Source organism: Columba livia, chromosome 7 (genome assembly GCF_036013475.1).
Source record: "Columba livia isolate bColLiv1 breed racing homer chromosome 7, bColLiv1.pat.W.v2, whole genome shotgun sequence".
Classification (NCBI taxonomy): domain Eukaryota; kingdom Metazoa; phylum Chordata; class Aves; order Columbiformes; family Columbidae; genus Columba; species Columba livia.
In genome coordinates, this window is record NC_088608.1 from 37,017,488 (window position 1) to 37,033,154 (window position 15,667).

Below are 15,667 nucleotides of genomic sequence, written 5' to 3' on the forward strand. Positions count from 1 at the left end.
AATGGTTCTGTCATCATTTGCACTACTTACCTGTACAGGATTTAAAAAATAACAGAAATTCTCATCAAAAAAAACCCCTATCTAGACCAGTTACATCTTCACTAACCAACTGTCTAGACGTTGAGCCTGGGTGTGCAGAGGAAATACAAGTATTTGCCTTTGAAAGGCTCAAGACATAGTTATGCTTTAAAACCTCCCATTTACAGCTTGTTCCCATGTAGAAAAAATAGTGAGATTTTCATTGGTTTTGTCAGCATTTTTTTCTAAGTGCTTGCTTATCTTGTAGAAAGAGAGGAAATAGTTTTTCCTAAGTCTACATTTAGTTGAATGGCCTCTAAAAAAGGACTTAGGACTCACTAAAACTTGCACTACTTTTATCAGATACAGGGAAATCTCTAACTGACAAAACCTAAAATATCAAATCAATAGAGTCACAGAATCACAGAATGTCAGGGATTGGAAGGGACCTGGAAAGCTCATCCAGTGCAATCCCCCCATGGAGCAGGAACACCCAGATGAGGTTACACAGGAAGGTGTCCAGGCGGGTTGGAATGTCTGCACAGAAGGAGACTCCACAACCTCCCTGGGCAGCCTGGGCCAGGCTCTGCCAGCCTCACCATGAAGGAAGTTTCTTCTCAGATTTAAGTGGAACCTCCTGTGTTCCAGTTTGAACCCATTGCCCCTTGTCCTACCATTAGTTGTCACCGAGAAGAGCCTGGCTCCATCCTCCTGACACTCACCCTTCATATATTTGTAAACATTAAAGAAGTCACCCCCCAGTCTCCTCTTCTCCAAGCTCCAGAGCCCCAGCTCCCTCAGCCTTTCCTCACACGGGAGATGCTCCACTCCCTTCAGCACCTTTGTTGCCCTGCGCTGGACTCTCTCCAGCAGTTCCCTGTCCTGCTGGAACTGAGGGGCCACAACTGGACACAATATTCCAGATGTGGTCTCACCAGGGCAGAGTAGAGGGGCAGGAGAACCTCTCTGACCTACTGACCACCCCCTTCTCATCCACCCCAGGTACCATTGGCCTTCCTGGCCACAAGGGCCCAGTGCTGGCTCATGGTCATCCTGCTGTCCCCAGGACCCCCAGGTCCCTTTCCCCTACATTGCTCTCTAATAGGTCATTCCCCAACTTATACTGGAACCTGGGGTTGTTCCTGCCCAGATGACAGACTCTACACTTGCCCTTGTTATATTTCATTCAATTTTTCCCTGCCCAACTCTCCAGCCTGTCCAGGTCTCTGGATGGCAGCACAGCCTCTGGCGTGTCAGCCACTCCTCCCAGCTTGGTGTCATCAGCAAACTTGCTGACTGTCACTCTATTTCCTCATCCAAATCATTGATGAATATATTGAATAATACAGGCCCCAGTACTGACCCCTGAGGCACTGCACTAGATACAGGCCTCAACTGGACTCTGCCCCATTGACCACAACTCTCTGGCTTCTTCCTTTCAGCCAGTTCCCAGTCCACCTCACTACCCGGTCATCCAGACCGCACTCCCTCAGTTTAGCTGTGAGGAATTTGACTGTGTCAAATGCCTTACTCAAGTCAAGGTAGACCATGTCCACCACTCTGCCACCATCCATCCATCTTGTTATGTCCTCATAAAAGTCAATGAGGTTGGTCAAGCACGACTTCCCCTGGTGAAGCCATGTTGACTGCCCCTAATGACCCTCTTATCTCTGATATGTGTTGAGATGGCATCAAGGGTAAGTCGTCCCATCAGTTTCCCAGGGACAGAGGTGAGGCTGACCGGTCTATAGTCACCCGGGTCCTCCTTCTTGCCCTTTTTGAAGACTGGATCAATAACTATAAACTCTCCATATGAAAAGAGACATGGAATATGTTGCTAGAAGAGGCTACTAAGGAAAAAATATGACATGAGAAATAGAAAACAAAGAATGATGTTTTGATTATGGGACTAGAAGTCAAATCAGTCATTACGCATCTGCTAATAATGTCAAAAAACCCAAAAAATAACCTAAACACTCATGTTTACAAGTTAGAAGTGCATGTGATTTTTTAAATTTAACCTCTGTCTCACTCTGCTTCTTCAAGTATTCACTGAAGAATCTCATCTAGGAAGCTGAAGATAAATGACAGGTTTGACAACTGAAATATTATTTTAAAATGGTGAACTGGAATAATCCAAAGCAAAACAAAGAAGGTAACATAGTTCTCTTACCACTCATGCCACTCTCCAGAATTACCAAGATGTTTTCTAAATCTCCTAGATCCTTTACTTTCCAATTTTAAATATTTTCTTTGTGATTTTGAACCTAACCCTCTTATTTGAAGCACTCAAATTTGTCTTCAGTTACTCATACCAAGAAGGAAAAATAGAAACTTCTTGTCTGAAGCCCAGCTCCTCAGACAAGTGTCTGTCCACAGATTCCCACAGTGGAAAGGTTTTATCAGTATTACAGTTAAGACATGGAACAGTGAATCTGTTCATCCAAACATGCCTAACATCTTAGACAGATGGGTAGAAAAACAGAATATAATGTGCCTGAATGTAAAATGATACACTTTGCATCTGTTCAGGAAGATTATATCATCTCTGTTGAAGTCCAACAGTTTCGAACTTCAGTTATATAAGTCATGAGGTATAAATCCATTAACGCGGGACCAATTTTGCAAATGTGTTAGCATGTAGGAAAAAGTTTAATCGAAGATGGCAGGTAGCTTGAAATATGGGTGGTACATTGCAGAAGTCTCTACAGTAACTGATGTCAAAGCTCTTTCTTGCTAGTAATTAAAACAACACTTTGGATATAATTGCAGAATTCATTTGATGACTTTGCTTTGTAAACTGATATCTGTGCTTCACAGACTGGCAGTCTTCTCCTGTATCTAACATTTGAGTTTCCAGATCAGCGGGTCTTAGGAACGCTTCAGGTAGAGAACTCGCACATTAAATCAGAGCAGAGAGAGCTGGAGCAGCTCAGCTGCTGACTCACCCCATGACCAGAACAGACTTTGCCAGTGGAACCAACGGGACAGCTGGTGATGTTCAAGGACTGAATTGGCAGGCACTTCTTGTCCAGACACATCATGTGAGGGCCACAGGGAGCACCATCCTCCACATAACCTAAATCTGTATCATCATCTAAAAGAACATGAGCACCACTAGGAGAAATAAGTTTTAAGATACTATTAGTATTATGAGTGGAATCTTTTGAAAATATTCAACATGTTAATGCAGATACTAAAAGCCCCATACCTTTCTCTCATTCCAGCATACAGACAGATTGAACAGAATTATAGTTTTTCTGTCTGTCCACAGCATTGACAAGGTGCTCCAGTTGTCAGACTAAAAAGAAGTCTAGATAATGACTTAAATACTCAAAACAGGCACCTTAGGCTTTAGAGGTTTTTTCACAGTCTTTGATGGGCTGTGATTTTTTTTTTCCTTTTCAAACGCTGTGAAATAATATTTCTAGAAAAACTGTTAAAAAACTAACTTCCCATGTGGTGACGTTTAAATAAAAATACTTGTGGAATAAGAGAAGAATTAAGAATCATTGTTCACTCAGGATCTAACTATGTAAGAGAGTATTCTTAGTGTGACAGCAATGTTGCCAATGTCTTTAAGATACAAATCTAGGACTGTTCAGTAGACTAAAACCCATTTACTTGCCCTTTAACTGAAATGTAGCTTAACATCTCACCCTGCCACAACTCCTCAGTTGACTCCCTCTCAGCCTTCACTTCCCTACAGCTATTTCTCTGAGGATATAATACTTTACAGTTAATCAGGTTTGACAGAGCAAAACCACACTGGAACACTGCATTATCTTTTACCTGCAGTCCACTATTCGGCCTTGATGATAAAAGGAACTGGGGATAATTTCACCTTGAACTTGACCAACACGTGGAACTTTAGTAAGATTAGTACAGAGCAAAAAGCCACAGAAAACATCGCTGTAAGATGAAAACATAAAGCAAAAAGTTACTGGAATAATACGAAGTAAACTTACAAAAAAAGAAAGACTGGCAATGATGCTGATGATTACCATTAAGTAATATGTTACCATAAGCTGCATGATAGACTTCCAGAGTACAAGGCTGGAAATAAAATATTATTTAATATAAATGACAAAAGGCAGAAACAAGTAATGTTAATGTTCACATGAACAAAAAAAGTTACCTGTGCTCTAAATACAGTACAGTAAAATTAAGAGGCGCTAAATTGTACAAAGCTTTGTCGTATCTGGCTAAATGACATTTCCCTCTCTCTAGCAGCTTGGACACCATACATTAATGTAAAATTTGAATTTTTAATGGAATTTTATTTCCCTTGCATGCCAAGAGAGCCATAATAACAATTTTTAGCATGCAGTGTATGTGCCTGAATTTTGGTAGAGTCTGCTTCATTTGATGTTATTTTATATATGCAATCTTCAATGAAAGAACATCAGCTTCAAACTTCCATCTCCTGCTCTAATTGTCCTAAGCCACAGAAGCAGCTGAATGAATGCTGGAAATTGTATTTGTTAAAACTGGAAAAAAATTAAATGGCCCTTCAGCTAGACCATTTTTCTGCATCTCGCTACTGACCAAGAAAAGCTTCTATACAAGTGAGGTTTTTAATACACGTATCAGAACAACACTATTCTCATCCTAATATAAAAAAAGCCATTAGACAACTCATTTCCTTATGATCCTCTCTGAAAAGTGAATCATGTAATTCAAAAACAACAAAAAATTGCCACTTGACAAGCATCAAATAATCAAAGAAGGAAAACACCATTCTGAGACTGCAATTTTTACATGCATACTTAAAAACTACAAAACAGTAAGGAAAACAGGAGAAATTTAAGTCTATCCGCTCATGATCATTAACTTGAAAAGTCAATTTAATGAAACATCCATCTAGTAATGATCACATGCAAATGAATCAGCCGTTTTCTCTATAGTATCCAAATCTCTAATGGTCCTCTCTGGTCAAAACAAAGGGTTGGAACAACCTTGAAATAGCATAATTTGGTATCAGTCCCAGAGTGAGCGAAAATAGCGTGTGTATTTGCAGGCTGATTTATCCCTACCAAGCCTGAGGCGTTTGTGTATTATTAACTTGTGACTTTTTGCTGCCTTGTCCCCCAGATTCTCTGAAAGACTTAAGTTCCCAGCACATTTTTCCGAAAATCTAGAAATCTTTAGAAGTGTATTGCTGAGTCACCCATGGATTTGTCAGAATTAGCTATGGAACCTTTTCACAATGAAAATCTCATGAGGGAAAGAACATTCAAAATAATGCAAAATAAACCGCTGAAACATTCATGAAAAAGTAGAAAGTTCATCTATTTAAAATCGAAATATTCTCTACCAAGCTGAACTTACTGTTTGCTACACTGAATCCATCGGTCTCCATCCTTTCCACAGTTTCCTTTTTTTGTGCCTTCTGTGTTAAGCTTTTCATAACAAAATTTGTCAGATCCTGAAGACTCTGTTGATGAAGAAAGGAAAAAGGAAATGTACTTTTCACTGGCAACACCAGAGCTTTGAAAACCTGCGTAATTTATTGTAGCAGTTCTCTGTATTTTTTGAATACACAACATAAATCTAACCACATGTGTATGTACACAGATGGTATTTTCCCAGTGACCACAGTGGGAACCCGGCAGACTGAACTGCAATACCTACTGATGGCTTTTCTAAAATAGTGCTCAATCTTCAAAATTTGCTCTGAACTTCAAAAAAAAAAGCCATCTCCACAGTATCTGCAGTGTCTTCTGCATTTGAATTGATCTGTGGTCTAATTTTGTTCACTTTGTAACAGTTGCACATAGAATTTATCAAGTTGTTTTCACTGTAATTATTCCTGATCTGTATTTCAGGAGATCAAAGATTTTATATATGACCTATAGCATATGTTCTAAGATCAACTCAATGTTTATTTTATTTTTTAGGAGTTCACAGAGAAAACAAGATTGAACAGTCAGTGTAATTTCTACTGCTTTTTGGAGTAGAAATCTGAACTGAAAGCTTTAAAACCAACAAGCTCATTTGTTTTTTCTAAAAAGCAATTGAAAAAGGAAAAAAAGAAAAGCACGACAAATACACAGAGGAAGATTAAAGGTAAATAAGACAGAGTAGTTTCAGTAAAATCACTTGTAGAGAAGGCAGACCAACTACTTTTAAATATAAGCGTGCAAGATACAAATAAATCGGTTAACAAAAACATCTTTTGCCTTTAATATTATCAGTTAATGTGAGATGGCAACATAAAGTTTAACAAGGCAGAAGACAAAGAAAATGTTGTCTCTGTTCTATTTTACACTTAGATAGTATCTTTTGTATTGTGTAAAACAGACAATAAGTGGTAAAACTATATCCCTCCCTTCCTCTCTTCCCTCAAATGGAATGATTCTGCCTCAAAGAGGCCATGTCAGCAGTGGCCACTGTGATCAGACAAAATGCACAAGAGTGCCAGAGTCCAGGACATCCTGAAAGTGCTGCTCTGCTCAGCTGTCCCAAGGTAACGACACAGAGCATTTCTCTCCTCCCAGCTGCAAGCAAAATCTATTGCAAATGCAATTCTATTTTACTCAACAACTCTGTGGTTAAGTTCATATTATGTATATTTAAATTCACACTAATGTGCTAGTTTTACTGACTATAGGATGGTATAGCAGAGTCAAGGTGGTGCAGCTTTACCATGAACTACTGCTGGGATAATGGATTAAAAAACCCCAAAACATCTCTTTTGAACTATACCAAAAAAATCTTCAAACCCATTTTTTCCCCCTTGGTAACAGAAACTCAAAGTTGCTAATATTTTGTATGCTTTCTCACCTAACTGCAGCAGAGTCCAACATTTGCTGCCCTGCCTATGTCTGCAACCACATCACATCAGAACAGTCATCACTCCCAAACCTGCATACAACTTGAAGTTTCACTTGCAAATCGAGCCTGAGTTCTGAGTTTCTCACTGCAGCCTGTGCTACCGAGCAGAAAACTTACAGCGGCAAGAACAAAAAATAAACCCACTAAAAATACAAAACAAAGGCAGGAATGAACTAGAAATAAAATACATTTGAGGTAGTTAAAAGCCAACCTACTAGATCCCCAGATATATTTGCACTGATTATCTCTTGTCTTGCATTCACCGTTATAGCAACGACCCTAAACAAAAGACAACACGTTAGCAATGAGAACTGAACATTATTTCATTTCTTTCTCCCACAACCAATGTCTCATTTTGATTCTTCACACACATATCGGGATGTATAAGTTTTCATTAATTTGGGTAGATGGAGTACACATTTAGGCCCAGATTCTGTCCAAGTCAGTTGGTGTCTAATAGGTACTGACATTTCAGCAGCTGCTTTATACTTCTCATTTACATTGTTCTAATGAACATCTTAACATGTAGTGAAATACAAGATCTACATGTAAAACGTAAAGATACAAAGCACCTTTTTACTCAAACTAGAATTTTTTACTATTCATAGAGTGCATAAAGCACAAGCAACATTCACATCCAAAAGACAAGATTTACGAAGAAATATAGAAGATAGGATTAAAACAAAAATGACAGCTTGTATTTGGTTGATTTCTGTTTGCTGATGTGTGGGGATTTTAAAACGCTGCATACCTGATTAGAATCACAGGCATATCCATCTTGTTTATGAAGATTTGGTGGACACTGAAAAAAATTAAGAATTTTTTAAATAATGTAATAATACAACAAAAGATGATGTATGGAATTTTCCTGGTTTTAAAAGACAATCACACAACATACAAAGGGGGTAGCTAACACAATTAGTGCAGGAATCTTTATAGCTACAAATACCAATGAGCCATGAAATATGGGGTTTCATCCTGACTTTTTGCATATTCCAAGTAGAAATTAAGGAAGTCAAGCAAAATAAAAAGCAAAGCAAATGAGTTCAGTAACAGGATATTTGGTAGCTAATACTGGGGCCGTGTTTGCAACAGGACCACTGCGCGCATTTCAGTTCCACTAAGAGCCTAAGCCAGCACCCAGTTGTAGCCTACCAGTACTGCTTACAGAGCTGGGGGGGGGTTATGATATTGTCATGTTCTCTCAGCATTAGAAGCTTTTTTGGTATGAAAAGTCATTAGGTCCAAAAGCCTCAGATTATTCAAGCTAGGAGCAGGCTATCTCAACGCTGTTCCTCATCACAGAGGGACCTGTGAAGATTTGGAATGTTGCTGCTGCAACGTACCCTATTAGCCAACAGTTATAGGGCAGCCTTTCTCGCCCTTCTCCCTCCTGCTGTGAATGCTCCATCTATTTAATAAAAGATTTACAATAAAATCGCAGCAATAGCTACTTATGTGTAAATGTGCGTGTCCCAGATTATAACAGAAGAAGTTGCTGTTCATTTATTGGCATCAATAATTACAGAGAGGTGATCTATCCTGAACCTTATTTCTTCAAAGCTAAGAACTTGATGCAGCAGATGACTGCAGCAGGGTTATGAAGTTCTTATATAACCTTGACATTAAATACTCAACATTAAAAGGGAGCATATATCACCTAAAGCACCAAAGTTGCTGTGAAAATGGAAGATGTACAGAATGTTGACTATTTCAGACTCAAGTTAAAGCAACCCTTTGGTTGCTGTTTATTCTTAAACTTTTGAGTATTAGCCAAATGTCTTCAAGAAAAATGCATGATACCCACAGCTGCTGAAATCATACGTGTGCACACTCTTAAAAAATGTAATACCTCATGTAAGTCTGATAAGGAGCAGCTGAGGGAGCTGGGGCTGTTCAGCCTGGAGAACAGGAGCTGAGGGGAGACCTTATCACTGTCTACAACTACCTGAAAGGAGGCTGGAACATGGACGGGGTTGGTCTCATCTCCCAAGTGACAGGGTGAGAGGAAATGGCCTCAAGTTACACCAGGGGAGGTTTAGATTGGATATCAGGAAAAAAATTCTTCAGGGTCACAACAACCCCCTGCAGCGCTCCAGGCTGGGCGCAGAGTGGCTGGAGAGCAGTCAGACAGAAAGGGACCTGGGGGTGCTAATTGACAGGAAGCTCAACATGAGCCAACAGTGTGCCCAGGTGGCCAAGAAGGCCAACGGTATCCTGTCCTGTATCAAAAACAGCGTGGTCAGCAGGACAAGGGAAGTGATCCTTCCCCTGTACTCTGCATTGGTGAGGCCACACCTGGAGTATTGTGTTCAGTTCTGGGCCCCTCAGTTCAGGAAAGAGATTGAAGTGCTGGAGCGGGTCCAGAGAAGAGCAACACGACTGGTGAAGGGACTTGAACATAAGACCTATGAGGAGAGGCTGAGGGAGCTGGGGTTGTTTAGTCTGGAGAAGAGGAGGCTTAGAGGTGACCTCATCACTCTCTATAACTACCTGAAGGGAAGTTATAGCCAGGTGGGGATTGGTCTCTTCTCCCAGGCAGTTAGCAATAGGACAAGGGGGCATGGGCTTAAACTCTACCAGGGGAAATTTAGGCTGGATATTAGAAAGAAATTCTTTACAGAGAGAGTGATCAGGCATTGGAATGGCTGCCCAGGGAGGTGCTGGACTCGCTGTCCCTAGAGGTTTTTAAACTGAGATTGGACATGGCACTTAGTGCCATGATCTAGTAAACGGACTAGAGTTGGACCAAGGGTTGGACTCGATGATCTCTGAGGTCTCTTCCAACTCAGTCGATTCTGTGATTCTGTGATTCTGTGAAACGGTTGTCAGACATTGGAACAGGCTGCCCAGGGAAGTGCTGGAGTCACCATCCCTGGAGGGGTTTAAAAGATGTGCAGATGTGGCGCTTACTAACTTGGGTTAGTGGTGGACTTGGCAATGTTGGGTTCACAGTTGGACTCAATCTTAAGGGTCTTTTCCAACCTAAATAATTCTATGGTTCTATACTCAATTAGTTGTCATTTTCTATGTTTATATTTTAAACTACTTTAAATAATAAGATCCTTTGAATCCATTCACATTTGCAGTATATTCTCCATACTTACACTATAGGCCAGGTAAAGAGTAAAGGAGGATGTCTGACACAAATACTATACAGACACACAAAGCCCCCCAGGTTTTAAAAAATAAATAAAACTACAGAAGTAATATTCTGAGTCCACCTAGATTATTTTTTTTGAGCTCATGACAATTTATTCTTATGTTTAAAAAATTTTCTTAGGATTAAAAAATAACCCTGTTAGTTATTTGTGGGTATATGAGAATCCAGTTTATTAATCTGGATTTTCCTCTTAATTTGATATAAAATGAGTGCAAACAAAGAAGAGTGTAAGCAGAGAAAGCTGCTGCAAACATACCTGGCCAGAATCCCCAGTGCAGAACTCTGCAATATCACATTCATTCACCGCATAGCGACAGTCATAGCCTCGCGGGAAAAACTAGGAAATGAAGAATATAGTTCAGGACTAAGATTATGTAAAAGGAATATTAAAGGCTCATGTTCGGAATTACTCCTCATTTTAACACAAACACACTGTAAACACTATACTCATGCATATTTGTTTGGGTTTTTTTTTTTTTTGCTTGGCTAACAACAGAACACCACAATCTCAATAGTTATTTCAAAGTTTCTTAATCTTTAAAAGGCTAATATATAAATGCAAATAAAAGGCATTTTTACATGAATACATATCAAATACAACGTATTTATGTATGGGTCAGTAACCACATTATTGTCTGGAATAACCATCTTACTCTACATAAGCTGTTTCTCTTCATTCTACATAAAACATGCTTTGAACTATAAGAGGCTGCACACGACTTCCATGGCCAACTGAGAAGACCTCTGGATACTGCAGCACCACTCACCAGACACGATGTATTACAGCAGGGGCCATCGCTGCAGTGCGCTCCGTTAGAAAGAGAGCACTTCTTACAGCAGTCTGCATAGCATTCCTGAGGAAAACAGTAAGCCACATTTTCAGTCTTCCATTTTAAATAAGCTTTTTCTTCACAATCTTTCCAACAAAGTCTTATGTACCAGCAGAAAAAAGATCAGTTCAGCACTGATGGCTTGAAATTATCAGCTGGAAGAATTATTTGCAATGCTCAAATACTGAAGTAAAGGGAAAGCAGTGACATGTAAGCTCTAGCAACAAGGAGATTCTCACACCTTCTGAAGCCTCTTCAGAGGTGTGGAAATAGCCTGTGCCAAATGCACGTGCTTAGTCAAATTGCATTCAATGTAGAAAAAAAATTAAGAAAAATAATTATGGGTGCAATTCTATTTAAATACTAGAACTAGGAATCGAATCTACAGGGCAGATTTTTGCAAAAACATTATCGGAATATTTCTACAACAGAGAAGAAAACAACATTTTACTTATTCTGTGTGAACACAGGCACCTGTCTCCAAAGCACAGATAAGGGCACTATCACTCCAACCACGCTAACCAGGAAAAGTAAAGGTCTAAGCACTTCTACAGGGCGACTCACAGATTTCTGGGAAGCGGCTACATGTTAGTACAAGAGGAAGACTGTTCTGAGGACACACATTGTCTTTGCACTCATTCTCACTTGAGAAAATGTTCCCTAACAATAGGCAAAACAAACTCATTTCCATAACCTTTCTTCCTCTCTTACCAATTACATAACTTATCTTAATATATTTTGTAAGAAAGACTTGTGCAATAACAGAAGTCTACTTGCCATTCGGAAACCGCAGTCACATTCTTCTCCTGCTTCTACGTATCCATTCCCACACTCTGTAGTTTCAAAAAGCTGAAAGCAAAAATGTCCCCACCGCCCCAAGTCAGAATAAAACCGATATCAAATGACTTTTCTGTGCCACACAGCCCATTTCTGCAATACTACAGAGAGTACATATGACTTGCTACTGTGTTTTTCAAGTGCTGTCAGTCAGAATTGTTCAGACATAAAAGATGTACAGCTAAATCACTTGATTGCTAGAACTCTTTAGGAGAATACTGATTTGGAAAATTACAACAAATAGACAATGAAATAATACTCAAGGCAGTAACATTTGAACTTCGTTCCAATTCTCTGGACTCCCATTTCTCTAACAATTCCTCCAAGAAACCAGTCTGCTGTATGATCTCTGGCATCTGCTCAGGTACCCATCCTTGCTCATGCAATTAGCCACTGCCTATTCCAGTGGAACATGGTTGTGCAAGAAAATAACAAATATTAAGAAACTCTGCCAAAAGGAAGTTCTATGTGCATTATTAGTAAGTTAGAACACAACCACATATAGATAGTGCTAAATAGTTACTCCTAGGAGTAGATATATACAATACAGATAAATTCTACAGTTCAGGATGATATAGATTCTATACTCTTTTCACATATCATAATTTTGATTAAGGGGATTTAAGATCTTTTTCAGTTTTGTCACAGAAATAACTTCTCAAAAACCTTGTCTGTTTTCAATATAATAATTCTGCTTTTAAATCCTATAAGTCTACCGGGAATCTCCAATTTAACTGGGATATTGGCAACAGAAACATATTCATCAAGAGAATGTGGTTGAAAGAAGTTAAAAGTTAACAAGTTAACATGAGGACAGGTAAATCTACAGCTGGATGAGAGTCAAAGTTGTGAGTAAACATGTTCTTCCTGCATGGCCTAAGTGGCACTACAGCTGTTGAGGATCAAGATATGAAACATAATTACAGAATCCCAGAATGTCAGGGGTTGGAAGGGACCTCAAAAGCTCATCCAGTGCAATCCCCCCATGGAGCAGGAACACCCAGATGAGGTTACACAGGAAGGTGTCCAGGTGGGTTGGAATGTCTGCACAGAAGGAGACTCCACAACCCCCCTGGGCAGCCTGGGCCAGTGTTCTGTCAGCCTCACTGAGAAGTTCCTTTTCAAATTTAAGTGGAATCTCTCATGTTCCAGTTTGAACTCATTACCCCTTGTCCTACCATTGGTTGTCACCGAGAAGAGCCTGGCTCCATCCTCATGACACTCGCCCTTTACATATTTATAAACATTAATGAGGTCACCCCTCAGTCTCCTCTTGTCCAACTCCAGAGCCCCAGCTCCCTCAGCCTTTCCTCACACGGGAGATGCTCCACTCCCTTCAGCATCTTTGTTGCCCTGCGCTGGACTCTCTCCAGCAGTTCCCTGTCCTGCTGGAACTGAGGGGCCACAACTGGACACAATATTCCAGGTGTGGTCTCCCCAGGGCAGAGCAGAGGGGCAGGAGAACCTCTCTGACCTATTGACCACCTCCCTTCTAATCCACCCCAGGTACCATTGGCCTTCCTGGCCACAAGGGCCCAGTGCTGGCTCATAATTATTTATAAACTTGGTTGGAATTATTCTGCAGTACTTGGAAGGGGAGGAATCATAATGCCTAATCAAAAAGAAAGAAAATATTTTACTTATCTTGCATAAACCACATATCTAATCAATAGTGTCTACAATTTTGGGTGCCAGAAGCAAAACTACGCTGAAGCAATTAATACTATTATGTACCCTTCTTCATTAGCAATGCCGATATGACTCAGAAAACTGACATTTCTTTTTTCTCTGTAAGTCACTGTTACTACTGCACTTCAGTAAATCTCTCATTCTGAACATGAAATTCAGTTTTTCATCAAACAGACCTGGTTATCTGACCTGCAGCTTGTAGGAAATCAAAAAGGGAGAAGAACACATAAAAATTTCCTACAGCATTAATCAGGAACCATCGAATGTCCATAATACATGCCAGACCATAACCAAAAGGTGATAATTAAAAGTACAATCATGGTGACTGCTTAACACAACCATGTTTTATTTACCTAAAGATTAGATACGCTATTTTCTACCTTACCTTCCAACATCCAAATAACAGGATTCAAAACATTTTATGACTTTTTTTTTCCCAAACTACTTTAACTTAAAAGCTGTGAAACACTGACACACATAACATACAAAGTTAATTCAGTCATTCTCCTGGGAGCATTTTCACAGAACTAAACCAGTTTTTTATTCTGTATACAGTCAATTTGATTAAATTTATTAACACTACCTTGCTAAACAACCATCATCAAACAATGAAGCTGTATTTTTCTTTCTACTTTTTACTGTAAGAATTCTTACGTTCTTATTCTATAAGCAAAGATTGCTACCCTGGGAAAAGAACAAAAAACTCTCTAACAAGCAAATTTCTTTTTAGTTAATTGTGCAATGTGGTGGCCCTACCAAAAGATACAGAACTGTAAACAGAACAGCCTAATAGTCTCATGTGGTATTAAATTCTACAAGGACAGCAAGTTTGACACCATTATTGAATAGAATATTAATACTTCGGATTGATCTTACTTTGCAAAAAAAAGCCACATGGAATATTTTTATACTACTCAGCTTTAGAAGGATGTCGTGCTAATATTGCCTTAGAAAAAATTATGACCTTGAGAACTTTTTAGGCAAAAAACAACGGGTGGTACAAGTGAACAGTTATAAATTACGGAGTTTGCTAGATGTACTTCTGAAATGAGATGGAATTAAGTTAACTTTGAGAACAACCATAAGCTGCTACTGTCTGTACAAAGTAAGCTATTGATTTCTAATTCCTAGTGTGGAAAACAAGTTGCATTCCTTTTAAGATTCTATGAGAATAAATAGTCAGCTAATAACAAACAACCTCAAGAAAATACAAAAACATCTGAATAAATTTCAGAATAGGTGGATGTTAGTGAAATAGTTACATTACAATGTTTAGCAGAGGTTCTGACTACCAACATATTTATTACCTTTGTTGGCCTGTTGAAAAGACAGGCACCTCCCCCACGAAGTAAAAATTCTTTGTATTCTGCAATGCTGCATTTGGAGAATTTTCTGGAATGGTATACCCTAAAATGGCAAAGAATTAGCTCAGCAAATGCCCTGAAACACCAACAGTTACTGGAAGGGGCAGAAGGGTCACACCATTTTTTAATACTGTAAATCCCAATTTCTTACAACCACTGTGTGCAACAGTATGTCAGCTCAGTCTTATTCTCAAAAAATAAAATCAGAATAAAAGAAAAAGCTTTTAAACATTTTGCTTTTTTATATTTCAACTATATGCATATACAGTATATGAAACTGTAGTCTTCTAATCTTGTTAATAATGTGCAATCACATTATCATAATAACTGCTATGAATCCTCTCAATAATAGATAGTAGAGAACAGAGCACTGTACTACTACTTGCAGAACATTTTTCCAGCTTCCATCAATTTTCGGCTCAATTATGTTCTCAGGAAGAGTTATTTTGTCTTATTAAATAATCTTCATTGTATTTTCTCCCACGAATTTGCCCCAAATCTATTAGCATCTATAAGATGCTATAGCAAGAGGTTTCACAGCTTAATTACAGACTGGTAGAAGAACAATTTCATCCCATTTTTTTCTGTCACCTATTTGCTAGTCTCATTTCAGACCTCCCTAGTTTTTCCGCGGGAAGAATCAGTGATCATTTGTTACGTTGTTCATGATGCTACAGACTTCTCTGCTATTTCCTCATCTCCATCTTTTTCCCAGCCTGATGGAAGCATACTTTATAAGCCATTTCTCACACAGAAAGTTGTCTGATGTTATCAGCCATGTTTTGAGATCTGGGAATGGGAACTATTCACATTAGTAAAGATGGGGGTTTGTTCCACAACCTCTTCTGCTGATATTCCCATCCAAGACTGACACTTGGATGAGTTCACCATGGGGAGGAAGCCAGTATCTGTTCTGATAAATGCCTTTG

At 39.2% G+C, this 15,667-nt stretch overlaps 2 protein-coding genes across 21 annotated transcripts in view; one reads left to right on the forward strand and one right to left on the reverse strand.

The window, feature by feature from the left end:
• DYTN (dystrotelin) overlaps positions 1–14,967 on the forward strand; it is an 80,837-nt gene extending 65,870 nt beyond the window's left edge. For 11 of the 12 annotated variants that reach the window (XR_010473807.1, XR_010473814.1, XR_010473804.1 and 8 more), the window contains one exon: positions 5,919–14,967. The gene's annotated coding sequence lies outside the window, so the exon portion shown is untranslated. The remainder of the gene's footprint in view (positions 1–5,918) is intronic. The other variant, XR_010473806.1, reaches the window with a different exon arrangement.
• The window catches only part of ADAM23 (ADAM metallopeptidase domain 23), a 120,766-nt gene that overhangs the window by 19,680 nt on the left and 85,419 nt on the right, over positions 1–15,667 (reverse strand). For all 9 annotated transcript variants that reach the window (XM_065069421.1, XM_065069420.1, XM_065069423.1 and 6 more), the window contains exons 21-29: positions 14,682–14,781; positions 11,626–11,697; positions 10,786–10,872; positions 10,275–10,355; positions 7,607–7,657; positions 7,071–7,134; positions 5,350–5,455; positions 3,811–3,930; positions 2,967–3,135 (exon numbers count right to left, since the gene is read on the reverse strand). In XM_065069421.1, coding sequence (XP_064925493.1) covers positions 2,967–3,135; positions 3,811–3,930; positions 5,350–5,455; positions 7,071–7,134; positions 7,607–7,657; positions 10,275–10,355; positions 10,786–10,872; positions 11,626–11,697; positions 14,682–14,781 — 850 coding nt within the window. The remainder of the gene's footprint in view (positions 1–2,966; positions 3,136–3,810; positions 3,931–5,349; positions 5,456–7,070; positions 7,135–7,606; positions 7,658–10,274; positions 10,356–10,785; positions 10,873–11,625; positions 11,698–14,681; positions 14,782–15,667) is intronic.